Raw genomic sequence first — 14,946 nt, 5'->3', positions numbered from 1 at the left:
CACACACTCCTTTTCACGTGCTGTGCAGCACTGTTGAGAATCTCTGAAGGCTAAAGACTACTTTTACTCTCAAATGGTAAAAAAATTTGTCCATCGTGCCTATTTCTTCGACGGTCTGGGTGATGTTAAAAATGTAGTCCATCCATGTCCAGCGGTGGTGGCACATGTCTTTAGTACTAGCACTTGGGAGGCAGAGGCAGGCAGATCTCTTGAGTTTGAGGCTAGCCTGGTCTACCAAATTCCAGGACAGCCAGGGCTACACAGAGAATCCCTGTCTCAGAAAAACCAACCAACCAACCACCAACCAACCAAAGCACACGGCCTTCCATCAGTTAAGTTCCGATGGTGACCATGCTAGCTCCTAGGCTTTGGTTACACACAACAACCAGGAGTACCTATCCTATTTTATAATGAGAAATAGTTTCTGGTCTTACTAAGGACTCAATGATATTACCTTTGTCACTTAGGTTGAGGAAAATATTTGGTCCATATTCCCTTGCATAAGAAAACAGACATTTTAAGACACTGAAAGAGAAATAAGTAGTTTGGGATAAAGATCTTTTAGAGAAAAAAATTTTTTTTTTACAATTTAATAACTGAAAAAAGAAAAATGAGCACTAAGTAGGAATTTTAAAAGACCAGAAATGAACCAAACTTTCCTCAGAACAGGTTTATTGACCACAACGAAGTTCTATATACAAAGTGACCTAGACCTTAGTGACAAACGCTGTAATCCCAGGATGTAGGAGTTTGAAGCAGGAAGACCATAATTTGAAGTCAGCCTGGGCTACATAGTTCTAGTCCACGATGGGCTGTGATCCTGGACTACAGTGACTGTCACCAAGAGCAGAGTGACAAAATAACCAAGAGCAGAGTGACAAAAGCCCAAACAAGGCCACCATGCTCCTTTCTAACTGACGTCTTGGTAACTGGCTATTATATAAATAAGGGAGTCCACATTGGACATTAAGTGAATGGCCTGTTTCTGGAACTTTAATAGTTTTATAAGTGAACTGAGACAGGCATAACTGAATCCCGGTGAGAGGCCACTGGAGAGAGAGCGGGCATCAGATGTCAAGAGGCCATTTTGTGCACAGCCACTGTGATGCCATCGTGTTTCTGGATCATAATGTTCCTGAAAAGCCAAAAAGAAAATATTCAGCAAACTCTTAATGCATGTGACTTAAATGTAAGTTTAATATATTTAGTTTATAAGTATATAAGATGACAGCATATTTATCTATATCTACATACAAAAGCAAATATGAACAGTCCCTGTTAAGAAGTGTCTGTCACCAACCCCTACTACCATAACCTCTCCATACTTCCCACCATAAAGGGGACTACATTCTCAAACCAAGAGCCAAGTCTTCCTCTAAGAAAAATGAATAAATAAATAGTACAGATGGGCATGAAACAGTTGAGGATTGCGGGCAAATCTAACATAAAAAGGAAATTAATCCTTTAAATTTTTAAAAAAACCTTTTTAAAGTAATCCTTAACCCTACTACTCAACATGATTCTGATGTTTTTTTCCTGGAGGTTTTGGTGGTATTGGAGTTAGAATCTTGAGCCTTGCACATGCTATCACTAGCCTAGCCTCCTTCCTCATCCTAATTTTTAGATTAGATTTTTAAAAAATATATGTATGTGTTTGTCCGGGAGAGTCATTATGCACACTGGTGCCTGAGAAGGCCAGAGCAGTGTTGGTTCCTCTGGAGCTGGAGTTACAGGCGGTTGTGGGTGCAGGGAACTGACGCAGGGCCTCTGGAAGAGTGCCATGTGCTTTCAACCACTGAGCTGCCTCCCCGGCTCTTAATTCTTATTTATGTTACTTATTTTGGGGGTCTGTATGTGTGCCACTGCCTGCGTGACGACGTCAGGGTGCTTGTCTCCCAGTCGTGGGTTCCAGGTGTGGCGTTACAGTCATCAGACCCGGCAGCCAGCGTATCTATTTGCTTAGCCATCTTGCTGGTTCCTGGTTCTAATTTTAATTTGTATATATATTATACATACATTAAGATTAATATCCTCTTCTTTCCCATGCCCCAAACTGACCATAGTATGATTTTTTAAGGTTCATATATTCTATCTCTGTACAGGTGTGCACATACAAGTGTGTGCATGTACACACACCTATGTACAGGCACAGAGGTCAGAAGAAGGTGCTGGGTGTCCTCTATTACTGTGCAACTATCCTTTGATGTGTGGTCTTATCCCTGAGCCCCAGCCTCATTTTCTCTGCTAGACTGGAGGACAGGCAGCCCCAGCAACCCTCCCGTCTCCGCCCTCCCCCTCGCCCCTGACTTAGGGCTGAGGTTACAGGCGTTTGTTGTGTGGGTGCTGGGGTACTAGTGTATAAGCTCCTGTCCTCAGGACTGTGGCTTGCACTCATCTTAAGCACTGGCATTTCTCCAGCCCCACACTTTTGTTTTCTTCCTTTTATCACTTAGCATATCTTTAAGACATTACTTTAGGGAGTTCTATGCAACTAATCATTTTTTTGTGTTTTTACTGTTTTTCCTTTATTGGGGTGGCAAACTGATAGTTCTCATTTTAATGAAGTTCTGTCATGAGGCCTGGATGTCCAATGGCTCTGTGGTCCATTGACTAATGAACTACCACTGAATGCAGGAAAGAGCCCAATCAAGTTTTTCAGAACAAAAAGAAAGGGGTGTGCTGGTATGTACTCACCCATTATCTGATTCTAAACATACCACAGGGATGTCGGTGGGGTCAGAGGTTAGCTTAGCTGCCTGCTGGGCTAGAACAGATATCACTCCAGCATGCTCATCGGACAGGGTGCCACGGCCTAGAGAATAGTGAGAAGGGTCTGAAAATTAATATAAACCAATGGTTTATCTCCTCCAGAATTATTTGTGAAAAAGAAACTCAGCTCACGGCCTTTTGCCTTTAGGTTAAGTACTGACATGAAAGGATCTCCCTGACCTGGTACTCAGCTGATTCCATTAGTGAGAAAGTCTGGCAATTGTTCTTAAATCAGCAAAGTCGTAAATGACATGTAGTTTTCAGACTTATTCCCCTAATTATTCTATCTCTAAACACCTTCTCAAGCATATAAGGAAGCTGTAATTCAAGTCGTCTGGTGGTAGTAACTATTTTATAGGAACCTTGCTGAAATCAAAAACTCAAAGGCAAGAGTGACAAAAAGCATTCAGTATGGATAAGGGGCTTGTTGATGCTAATTAATTCCTTATGGGAAATCTTTAGAGTTTCTTTTCCTATGCTCAACCTCAAAGAACAAGCCATTACTCAGAAGTCCAGTTGTAAGATCACCTTGCCAGCATATGTGAAGACCTGTGAGCAACTATTTCTGCTAGCAGAAGCTAGCTGGGCTCCTTTGAAATGTCCCCCGCTTCTTTACTATTGCTTTAGCTTGTATTATTAATTAAATCAGGCTTTAGGCACAAAAGCACCAAGCTTATTATAGATCCCTGAAATAAAGGGGTTTGCTTACACCTAAAACTAAGGTAGTAGACAATATTCCACCCTGGCAGAAATTCTGATTGACTATTACTACATTAAAAACCCGTGGCCAAAGTGCAGCCTGGAAGTCTACTGGAATAGCAACCTCACACCTTGAAGGTTTTACTTAGTTTTTTTTTTCTTCCCACGTGTGCATTTAAAGAGTTTTCATGGTGACTTGGCAAATGCTTCAAAAAAAATTTTACCTTTGTTCCAAATGGCTGCTTTTTGTATAAGACATAACTGTATTACTTCTGTCAGGTATCATACCAGCAAAAGATCAGAGCTCTAAAAACCTCCATCAGTTATAAGAATTCTTGGGTTTACCAGTTTCTGACATTAATTAACTTTAGCTATTTACCTTTCTGGACTTAGTTCCTTATCTGTAATTGCTACAATTTATTGAACATCACACATACATATTGGTTCTGTAATGGGTGTTTTAAGCTTTGGAGCCAGCTTTAAAAACATCCTATCTTAACCATTCATTAGGTGTTTGACCCTGGTCAAGGTATTTAAGCTTGCTAAATTTCTTGACCATAAAGGGCTTTGGTGGGGGTGGGAAGGGGGGTTATGTACGTTTTATAATGAAAAACACTAAGAATGGTGCCTGGCTGCGTGGTGGTGCACACCTTTGTTCCCAGCATTCAAGGGATAGAGGCAGGCAGATCTCTGTGAGTTACAGGCCAGCCTGGTCTACAAAGTGAGTTCCAGGACAGTCAGGACCACGTAGAATAAGTTAAAAAAAAAAAAAAAAAGAATGGTGTCTGGTAATTAAGAGCCCAACACATAGCCGGGCATGGTGGCGCACGCCTTTAACCCCAGCACTCGGGAGGCAGAGGAAGGCAGATTTCAGAGTTCGAGGCCAGCCTGGTCTACAAAGTGAGTTCCATGACAGCCAGGGCTATACAGAGAAACCCTGTCTCGGAAAAAAAAAAAAGAGCCCAACACACACATAATGTATGTATGAAATAAAATAACCCAATGAAGAAACTGAAGTCCCAAGAGACTCCTTCTGTTCTGCACTCATGTTGCTAGCAGACAGCGTCAGAGAATGGGGTTGAAGTCAGACGCGTCTAACTATGAAATCCCTATTTTTACTGACAATAACTTACTGTTGAGAGTGGCTGTTAAGCTAGCTTCATCCATTTTCAGGGTTATTGAGGCAATTAAGGAAATAGTGTAGCCTGGCTGTCTCCCTGCACAGGGAATGCATTCAGTAAAGATGTCCTTATCTGGGGCTGGTGAGATGGCTCAGTGGGTAAGAGCACCTGATCGCTCTTCTGAAGGTGCAGAGTTCAAATCCCAGCAACCACATGGTGGCTCATAACCATCCGTAACAAGATCTGACTCCCTCTTCTGGAGTGTCTGAACACAACTACAGTGTACTTACATATAATAAATAAATAAATCTTTAAAAAAAAAAAAAAAAAATGTCCTTATCTAAAGCCCTTTTCTAGACCACTTAAATTTTATTCAAAACCATTTTAGTAGGAACAGTTGTAGAACTGGGAAGAACATGTCTGCCTTTAAAAAGCAATTGAAAGGCTTCAACTATCTACTCTTACTTGGAGATACTCTCTATGCCCGCCCCAAAGGTAACAGGAATAAAAGCTAGAAAATAGGGTAAGTTAAGGCTCTCAGAACTTCAAAGGGAGGCTGGTAGGAGACACTTACAGCCCAGATTAAGTCCTTGTGAATCTGTGCATAGGACTCCAACAATGGATGGATTCTTCATTCTAATTTTGGGAGCACAAGAAAGATGAACCAGATGATGTGAAGCAAATATTTCAAGTTATTGTAGTACAAACAGGTTTTCTATGCACCGAGTATTAAGCACTTCAAATCAGCCTTTAAATTTTTTTCGCCCCCTTTCAGAGGAAAAACCGTGAGTTTAAATAAACAAAACAAAACAAACCAAAAAAAACCAAACCATTTTCTCACAACAGACTGTGGCAGGTACCTCTGCTTCACAAAGCCACAAACAAGGCAGGTATCTTTAGGGTTCTGTCCTTGGTATAGAAGCATGCTCTAGGACAGCAACTCCCGAAGGCAACTGTTAAAAATCTCAGTAACGGGAATTGCTCCTGGAGGGGATTAAGAAGCTCAAGGGGGAGGTGTCTTCTTGTAAGCCACTTTATGCCTCCCAATTTTAAATTTTACAGAGATAGCCGAAAAACTTTACGGCTGTATTTACTTCACAAGCGCTGAGTAACTGACGGGTCACAAACGCGGGAAGATGTGCGTGCGTGTGGTTTGGCACTGCGGGGACTCGATTTAGCACAGCCGGGACCTCCTTCCCCAAACTTAATCCGTTTCCCAAACTTCTCAAGAGCTGCTCGACTCTGCGGACGACGTCAACAAGACAGGTGATTGGGTACCTCTGGCTTGGGCCCGCTAGACTCTAGCTCCATAAGGATGCTCACCGAGCCTAGCGAAACTTTACTACCCAGTCAGGGGCGGCCCGGCCGTAGGCAGAAGTCACCCGCTAGCCGCCCCGAGTGCCCCAAACGCTTCCGCAGACACTCGCCGTCCATGCCGCTGTCCCACTCCAGCTCCCCTGTCCGGAGCCCAGGACCGGCCTCACGCACTACTCACGTGTCCTCCAAATGCTGCTCCAAAGTCGCCTCCATCCCGCAGGCTGTCCGCCCCAGCCCAGGACCCCGCAGCAAAACACTTCCTCCTTCGCCGCAAACCGCTGTCACGTGACTTGACCGAGGCGGGCGCCTGGACGGCGTCTCCAGAGGGACCAAATTCAGCGCCGTGCCGCGTCCGCGCTCTTTACGAAAAGACATAGTTAAGGCTGCAGGACCAGTGATGGCTGGCGTTCGATTTGGGGTACCGGGCCTTCAGAGCAATCTGTAGTCGGGCCCCGGGGCCTCTTCCTGGCCTAGCACTTGGTCTTAGTGATTTTTAACCTTTGGATTTTGGTTCAAGCAATTTCCAGTCCTAACCAGAGGTAGACCTGGTTTAAATTTTAAAGTAACCAGGCAGGTCTGGCATGGTCTCATCTGTGCAATAGGCCAGTCGCGAACAAGACAGTGTTCGGTTTCTGACCCTAGGTCAAAAGGCTGAGGTGTATACTTTACCCACCAAAGCAGACCTGGCCTCCAGGTTCTCCCTGCATCCCTCAGTCCCCACCTGGCAAACCCTGCCCCCAACCCTGAACTTTCGAGCCCAGGGGCTGGGCTGCCCTTCCCTCAGAGGCTCCTTCCTATAGAATCCAGACATTTTGGTCTCCTCCTTTTCCCTCTCTGCACACATTCCCCCTTCTCTCTTTCTCTCTCCCTTCCCCAGGAAACTTCCCTGGCCTTTGTCCTTGGGGCCAGTGAACTCACCCACCGGAGAGCAGCTTCCCAATAAACCAGCCTTTAACATAATCTAATCTGGTTTAACTCGATTAATTTCACCCACATTGGAGAAGTAACCTATCACACAGGACTGTTGGGGAGGGGTGCACACACGGGACTAAAGGAAGAGATGGCACAGGTTGAAACCCCAAACTGCGTGCTGGGAAAGTGTCAGAATCTTAGCATTGGTACCTTCTTTGGTACCTTCTTTGTTTGTGCAGGTTGGCCTCGAATTCTCCCACTTCTGACCTGTGATTTACTGCCATGTGCTATATTTAATTTGCCTTGATACTTCTAATAGCTAGGTCGTTGGAAGTTTTAGGGGGAAGAAATTAGGTTTAAGTTTTAGGTGTTAGTGAAGACCATGTATTATTACTTTAAAATAACTGAGTTTTAAAATTTATATTTCCTTTTCTGTTTTAGAGACAGTATCTCATATACCCCCTCATTGCCCTCAAATTTGCAGTGTGTCTGAGGCTGGCCTTGAAGTATTGCCCTCTGCTTTTACTTCCCAAGTGCTGGGATCACACCAACATGCCTGGTTTAAAAACTTTAAAATAAACTAACCACACGTAGTCCTACTGTGCAGAGATGATAGTTCAATAAGGATACTTTGGAGAATATCTTTTCCATATGGCTATCTTTGCAAATGTATTATTTGAAATGTTTTTTAGAAGCAAGATCAACGTACATACTGTATATACAATTCTGAATTCTGTAACAGGGATTCTTCATAGAATTTATTATAAATATCTTTTCATGACAGTAAGTTTTTATTTACTTTGTTTGTAATAGTTGCAAAACACACCAAATTTGTTATCATAGCTACACCTAAAGTGAACTTACTGTTTATTAGTGACCAGTTAAGTTGCTCTTGTGTCCCCTCCCCACCCTCTGTCCTGGTGGTACCAGGTACTGTGCTGGTTGAATATTCTTAGAGCTCAATATTGTGCATTTAAATTTTTTCTTTATGGTTGGTTACTAGAAATAGAATTATTTGGTCAAAAGTGCTGGTATATATATATATATATACATATATATACATATATATATATGTATATATATATATACCATTTACATGAAGAAGGGTTTATGAAAATGAGGGTGTACCCACGGCTCATCTCTACCCCTTCCTGTGTAGTGTGCCTTGCACTAAGCTTCCTCTAGCAATCTGATCCCTGGCATTTACTCGGTCTGTTTTCTGATCTGGTGCCCATAATAGAAGAGGCCAAGACTTAGCCACCCGCTCACCATTTACCATATTGTTAAAAATGAAGCTTGCAGAATTATTATTGCTTTTTAACTTTGCAGCGCAGGCTTATCTCTAACATGTAATTCTCCTGCCTCAGCCTTCTAATGCTGTAAAATGAACCCCATACTTAGCTATGCTTCCAGAATTGTGTGTTTATATGTATGTTCATGTGTGTCTTGATGCATGTGTATGCTTGGATTCAGTGTGTTTGTTTGCAGATATTCATGCACGTCTGTGCATGTGTAGTTGGGGGTCGGAGGTCAGCCTTGTCTTGTTCCTCAGGTGCCATCAAACTCTTTTGAGACAGGGTCTATCGATAGTTTGGGGCTTGATTAGACTAGCCTGACTGGCTAGCTTCCCCAGGGATCTCCCTGTCCCCACCCATCTCAGCCTTTTCAGTGTTGGGATTACGCTGTGTGTCACCACACCCAGGCAGTTATCCATGGGATCTGGAAACCACACCCATGTCTTCAAGCTTGCAAGGTAAGAATGCTGAACGAGACATCTCCCCAGCTCCTGGCTCTAGAATTCTACCTTTCTTGGGATTCCAATTTATGGGGTGTAATTTGGGCTTTGGGGGTACGTGCTTTGGAGAAATTATTCGAGTTATCAGGTGACATAATGTGGGCTATTCAGATTTTAGAACAGCACTCTAGAGATACCCTTAAAAGATAGCGTTAGAGCTGCGGAGCAGAGGGCATGCTGGTGATCCCAGTACTTGGGAGGCTGGGCTAGGAAGGCTAGCCTGGGGCTCATAATAAGACTTTGTGGTTAAAAACCTATTAGATACTATTCAAAGCAAAGTTTGCCCCAGTTGTCTTAAAAGAAAGCAAACACTGTGCCTGAGGAAACAGTATCAGCTCTGCCTCCCTGTGGTCTCAAGCGGTAAAAATGTTACTGAACTGAGAGGCTCAGTTTGACCATTCTGTTTTGTTGGTTTTGTTCTGTAAAGCGCCAAGCATCCACTGAGGCGCTTACCTAGGACCTTATTCCTGCTAGGTAAGTACTCTATGCCTGAGCTTTACCCTTAGCCCAGTTCTGCCTTTGCAAACCTCACATTACTATCCAAACAGATATAATGTGAGCCACCTCTGTAGTTTTAAATAGACTGGGAGCCACATAAGGAAAACAGAAGAAATTAATTTTAACACGATTTTGTGTATCAAAGAAGTCATTTCAATATATAATTACTTTAAAAAAATACATTATTTTTCCCTCCCATCTTAAGTCTTTAAAATATGAAGTGTATTTGCACTTTGGCACATTGCAGTTCAGACTGACCACATTTCAAGTTCTCAGTCCCTTGAGTGAACATTGGCTCCTGTATTGTCAAATATGTCTCCAGGGTATATCAAATAATCTCAAAGCCAGAAAAATGATTAAAAGATTTTTAGAAAGCCTACAGCTTCTTAAGGTCTAAGCTAGGCCTTTCAGCAGAAGAGAAAAAAATCAGGAAGAGGGAGGATTTGGCATGTGGGAAGTGCCAGGGATAGGCTGTTGTCTCTCTGTCTCGCTTCCTTTTGTCCTGCACCGCCGGGTGGAAGGGAAGGAAAGCTAAGGAAGCAGCTAGGTGCTGGGAACTATGGCGGTGCTTCTGGGGGACGTCTGGCTTTGCTTCGCTTTCTGCTTTCTTTAGCATTCAGGGTCCTTGATGACTCCTCCAGCTTTGAATGTTGGGAGCCGGTTCTGGAATGATGGCGGGAAATCCCAAGCACCCATATCAGAGCCTTGGCCTCGATGGGTTGGAGTTTTCCTGTGTTTACTTAGCAGAAATGGATAGAATGCCTTCTCCATCTCTGCATGTGAGGCCCACAGAGAAACAGCTGGCTGTGTTAGCATTTTGTCTAAGCTCCGCCCCACAGTTACCTGGCAACGACCAGGTATGCCTGACTCACTATAAAAGGGGCTGCTTGCCCCCTCCTCCCTCTTGTTCTCTTGCCTTCCTGCTCTCACTCTGCCCTCTTGCCCCTTCTTCCTCTCTCCCCATTCCCTTCCCTGTCTCTCTCCACGTGCTCATGGCTCTAGCCTCTTCTCTTCTCTGTCTCTCTGCTTTTCTTTGTCTCTACTACCTCTCAACTTCCCTCCCCATGCCCTGAAAAAACTCTGTTCTATACTATACTGTCTGTCATGTGGCTGGTCTCTCAGGGGGAAGGGATGCCTCAGTATGGGCCCGCGGAGGCACCCCCTTTCCTTCACACCTGACTACACATCCACCAAACATAATCCTTCCCTCTCTTATCTTTTTATAAAACACAACAGGCTATGCACTTCCTGGGGACACTTTTTATTAACATCTCTGTTTGCAGGAAGGACATTGGAGTTCTTTGTGGTATTGTCACAATACTTTGCTTTGGTTGATCTTCCTTCCCAACTTGTCTCCCCATTTTTTTGCTTCTGCTCTCAGTACCCTTCTACCCTCAATATTCCAATGTCTACTCCTAAGTCTCATATTTCTATCACCTCCCCCGCCCCAGCCCTTCCTTTAAACCCACTCCCCCATGACCTCCTTTCTAGAGGAGAGTTTAGATGGCATCTTTTGTGGAGTGAGATTTATATAAAGACTACCAAGTCTTTAACTTCAGTTTCTTTTGTTTCTCCCCTCCCTGCAAACAAGCTGAGAAGTGAGAGTTGCCGGTTAGGTGCAACAGAGAATGTGAAAGGAGTGGGAAGGAGGTACGGGGCCAGAACCCCAGATCTTACATGCTATCGTGGTGCTGTTTCATTTGCCTTGCCTCCTGCATAGACTTCCTGATAGATTCAGTTAGGCACAGTATTGGTGGGCTATGGTGGTACACCACCATAATGCCAGGCCTCAGGATTTCTATGAATGCGAGTCTACCTGGACTATCTAGTAAGTTTGAAGACAGCCCAAGATACACAAAAAGCCCCTGCCAAAAATAATAAAAAATAAAAAGAAGAGGGGGGGGATATCTTTAATGGTGGGTGCCGCTCCGGGCACAGAGAGATGTGTTATCCCAGGGCCACCCACACTGGCCTGTGGAGAACTCAAGTGCTTAGTCACAAGCCTTCAGTGCAATGAACCCTAATGAGCCACTAGGGGGCACCAAGGTCACAGAAAACTGCAAAATGAAGGGCCTAAAGGGTGTGTGTGTGTGTGTGTGTGTGTGTGTGTGTGTGTGTGTGTGTTCGCTTGTAGGGGGTGAGGGCTGGAAGGAGGATGTATAAGCCTGCTGAGTTATTAGAGAGTGGTAAGGCGAGTGTTCATTATCAAATGGGGAGTCAGAGGCATACATTTGAATCCTGGCCAGGGCACTGGCCTCCCATGGGATCTCTGAGTCTCTAGGGAGCCTTTGATATGGGGGTACTGTCTTCTGGCTCATCCAGGTGTGGGGGGATGACATGGGTTACCTTATGTAAGAGAGGTTGGTGCGTTATGAGAGTCAATTTGAATAAGAAAATCTGTTTGTCTCCTCAGGTTGATTATAATCCAGATGACGCACATGAGAAAATAAGTGCCAAGAGATTGCTGCAGACATCCGTCTCATAGCCACAGGAGAAGCCGAATCTACATAGCTTCATTATAAAGCTGTGCCAAATGGGATAGTTATATTGATTTTATTATTAGATTTTTTTCTACATATTTTATGTAAAATTATACAGTACAATGAGAAAAAAAATCAGCTAAAGCTCTAGCCCCGACTCTAAGAAGAAAAAGTCAAGTAGAACAGGACAGAAGGTAGGTAAGGTGGAGACAGGGAAGGCGTGTCACTAGGATGCCAAAGTTTTGGCAGCTCAAGCATCTCATTCTAAACTGCAGCATAGGGTTCTAGTGGGTGCCAGGGGTTGGGTGCCAGAGGTTGGGTGCCAGGGGGTTGGGTGCCAGGGGTGGGTACCACTGAGACTTGAGACCAGGTATAAACTTGGTTCTTGTTCATAGTATTAATGGCATTAGTGGTTCCTGTGTAGGAGCTGACAACTATGTGACCAGCGACACACCCTTAATCACCACATTCCCCTCCCTGCTTTTTTGTAGTAGTTCCAGAACTCTGGAGGCAGAGGCCACAAGTTTGACAAGTTAGTCAGCTCTACATAGAGAGTTCCAAGCCAGCCAGGGCTACACAGAGAATCTTGTCTACACCTAAACAAAACTTTGGCCAGATCATCCTGCTTGAAAGTGTTACCCTCCCGTGTATGCTGCCCGACTGTGCCTAGAGCATGGTCCTGGGACTCCGGTGCAGAGGTGGAGGAAACCCAGTGCACACCTCTGACTTTAGACATGACATGTGAGGTCCAGAGAGGAGAGGTGTCTACTTTACAACGTAAACCTCTTTTTGACATGGAATTCGGTATTCCAAGTATTCCTAGCATGCTGCTAGATGCTATTGAACTGTAGTTAAACCTGCTTCAGAGCGAGTCACTGTTGTAAGTTAAACTTTAATCTCTCCCCTCCCCCCATATTCATATGTGAGGATCCAAAACCAAGTGCCTTAGATTGTGGGCATGTTTGCAGACAGGGCCTTTATAGGTGGCAATCAAGTTAAAACGAAGAAGACATTAGTGTGGGTATTAACCTTATATAATTGTCATCCTTATATAACAAGACATGCACAGGGAAAAGACAGGCTCCAGCTGCAAACAGCTGTCTATAGGCCAAGGAGAAAAGCCTAGAACATATTTCTTCCTCACAGTCCTCAGAAGGAAACTATTCTGCCAAAACTTTGATTTGGGGCTTCTATCTTCCAGACCTGTGGGTAAACCACTCAGTTGGTGATTCATTATAATGGCACCCCTGAGGAATGAGGACCTTCATGAATCCAGAAAGCCCACAAGTCAAGCAGGATCATATATACTTGGTGACTTTTTGTTAACAGAAGTACTAGTTGGAACAATTACCCTCCCAGAGGCAAAAAAAAAAAAGAACAGCTGAGCTTTCCAGCTTGCTCCCAGTATTGTTCTATGGCTAAGATAGTTTCCTTCCATTGGACCTTGGCCAACCTATTTAACTTGGGTTTTGGATATTCTTTAAAAATTTTTATAGACATATGTGCCATGTACTTATGTGTTTTGTGTGTATAGTTTTGTGTGTATGTGTGTGTGTGTGTGTGTGTGTGTGTGTGTGTGTGTTATCATGCTCAGGAACTGCCTACATACTTAGAGACAGCATCTCTCATTGTATAATTAACCAACGAGGCTAGACCACCTGGCCAGCAATCCCAGGAATCTTCCAGTCTCTGTTGCTCATTGTAAGCATATACTACCTTGCCCGGCATTTTTACACACATCTGGGGGTTGAATTCAGGTGTTTATGCTTTCAAGGTTTTACCAATGGGCCACACCCTCACCTCTTTGAACCTATTTTATATCTGAGCCTCAGCTATAGAAGGTCTAAAGAAACATGTAGTGAGTAAATGGGTGGGAAGCTAGGCTGATGGCCATTCTTATCCAAGCTTCTCCAGCCATGGAATAGGCAGGAGCACAGGGATGGGGCTGTCAGTAAGTGAAGGATAAAGTTAGTCACTGTGTCCTAAAGCTGAGCTGAGTCCTGAGTCTAGAAGACACAGTGAAATATATTTTCTATGAGTCAAGGTGGGCTAAAAACATTTTGGAACAGGAAGCAATTTTTCCTTTGCTTTATTAATTTTGCTCCCAAGGATAAATGAGATACAGACTTCTATATCCAAGCCTTTATTAGATGCCCAGTTAATGCAACCATGACAAATGGGAATGAAGCTCTTATGAATAAAAAGATGATCAACACCAGCCTAAAAAAAAATTACAGACCAGAGAAAAGACAGCTTAGAGGAGCTGATAAAATACTCTGGCCTTAATTAGACTGTCTGCATCACACATCAAATCAGACTTAATGTTAAGATTTATTGGTTTAGAATTGGGTAAGTGAAATGAATTCTTGAAAATAGATGGAAAAGAAATTACCTGTATTAAATGTATTTTCAGGGCAGGCCTGTGCAGTGAGGCTCTTAGCTAAAGCAGACTGGCTATGTTTGCACTGGCTATGTGTCACTCTACCCAGTGACATGACTCTTGTGAGCCCAAGGTGGGTTCCAGAGACCCTATCTGTGGGGTAACACTGGATTCCATTGCCACCCAGCCCTGCTATTGCCCTGACAGAGTCCTTGTTGTCAGGGAAACATCCTCATGTCTTTATTTCACTACCTACACCCTCAGTAAAGAGCTACTGATGCTTACCTCAGGGGAAAGGGTGGTGTAGAGCAGTAGTTCCTGGTCTGTGGGTCACAACCCTTTTGGCAAACTTCTATCTCCAAAATACTCCCATCAAAATTCATAACAACAGCAAAATGACAGTAGCAGTGAAAATAATTTTAATACACAGGAACTGCGTTAAAGGGTTGCAGCATTAGGAAGATTGGGAACCACTGCTGTAGAGACAGATGACCTGCCCAGTTGTGCCCACTCCAACAGGGGGCAGAATATGTTTTCTTCCTGACTGTCAGTCTACACTGCAATCCACATTTTGTGTCAAGGGGTTATATATGATCACAGCATCTCATTATCCTCTTGTGAGACTTTGGGCAAGTCCTGCAAAACTCTTGATTAAAAAAAAAAAAAAAAAGTCCTGCAAAACCTTTTGCTGTCTTCAAATTCCAGGAGAGAATACACACAGAAGCACAGTTGCAGGCACTTTACAAATTCAGAGTAGATGAAAGGTGTTTTTGTTGTTAGGATCTTAAGAAATCCAGCAGAGGCAAACTGAATCAGGCTGGGTTGCAAGCAGTTAAGGGCTGCGTAGGATTAATCTTAGGATTGCTACAACAACACTATCAGCCTAGGCAATATTGGAAGTGTGCTAAGGAACGCAGCCTGAATGCCTACTCACAAAACTCCAAACTACACGTGAAGAACATACCATTGCCACAG

General features: G+C 43.7%; 1 protein-coding gene across 1 annotated transcript; it reads right to left on the bottom strand.

Moving 5' to 3' along the window:
- Nucleotides 1-662: 662 nt before the first annotated feature.
- Lamtor5 (late endosomal/lysosomal adaptor, MAPK and MTOR activator 5) lies at nt 663-6,381 on the bottom strand. Its single transcript, XM_021196997.2, has 4 exons — nt 6,085-6,381; nt 5,164-5,225; nt 2,695-2,812; nt 663-1,135 (listed from the first exon to the last, which is right to left on the bottom strand). The coding sequence occupies exons 1-4, from the start codon at nt 6,279-6,281 to the stop codon at nt 1,075-1,077; spliced, it is 438 nt and encodes a 145-aa protein (XP_021052656.1). The 5' UTR covers nt 6,282-6,381; the 3' UTR covers nt 663-1,074.
- Nucleotides 6,382-14,946: the final 8,565 nt, after the last annotated feature.

This window comes from Mus pahari, chromosome 4 (genome assembly GCF_900095145.1).
Source record: "Mus pahari chromosome 4, PAHARI_EIJ_v1.1, whole genome shotgun sequence".
NCBI classification, from domain to species: Eukaryota; Metazoa; Chordata; class Mammalia; order Rodentia; family Muridae; genus Mus; species Mus pahari.
The sequence above is the reverse complement of the archived record's forward strand: the minus strand, read 5'-3'. Positions and strand labels throughout refer to the sequence as shown.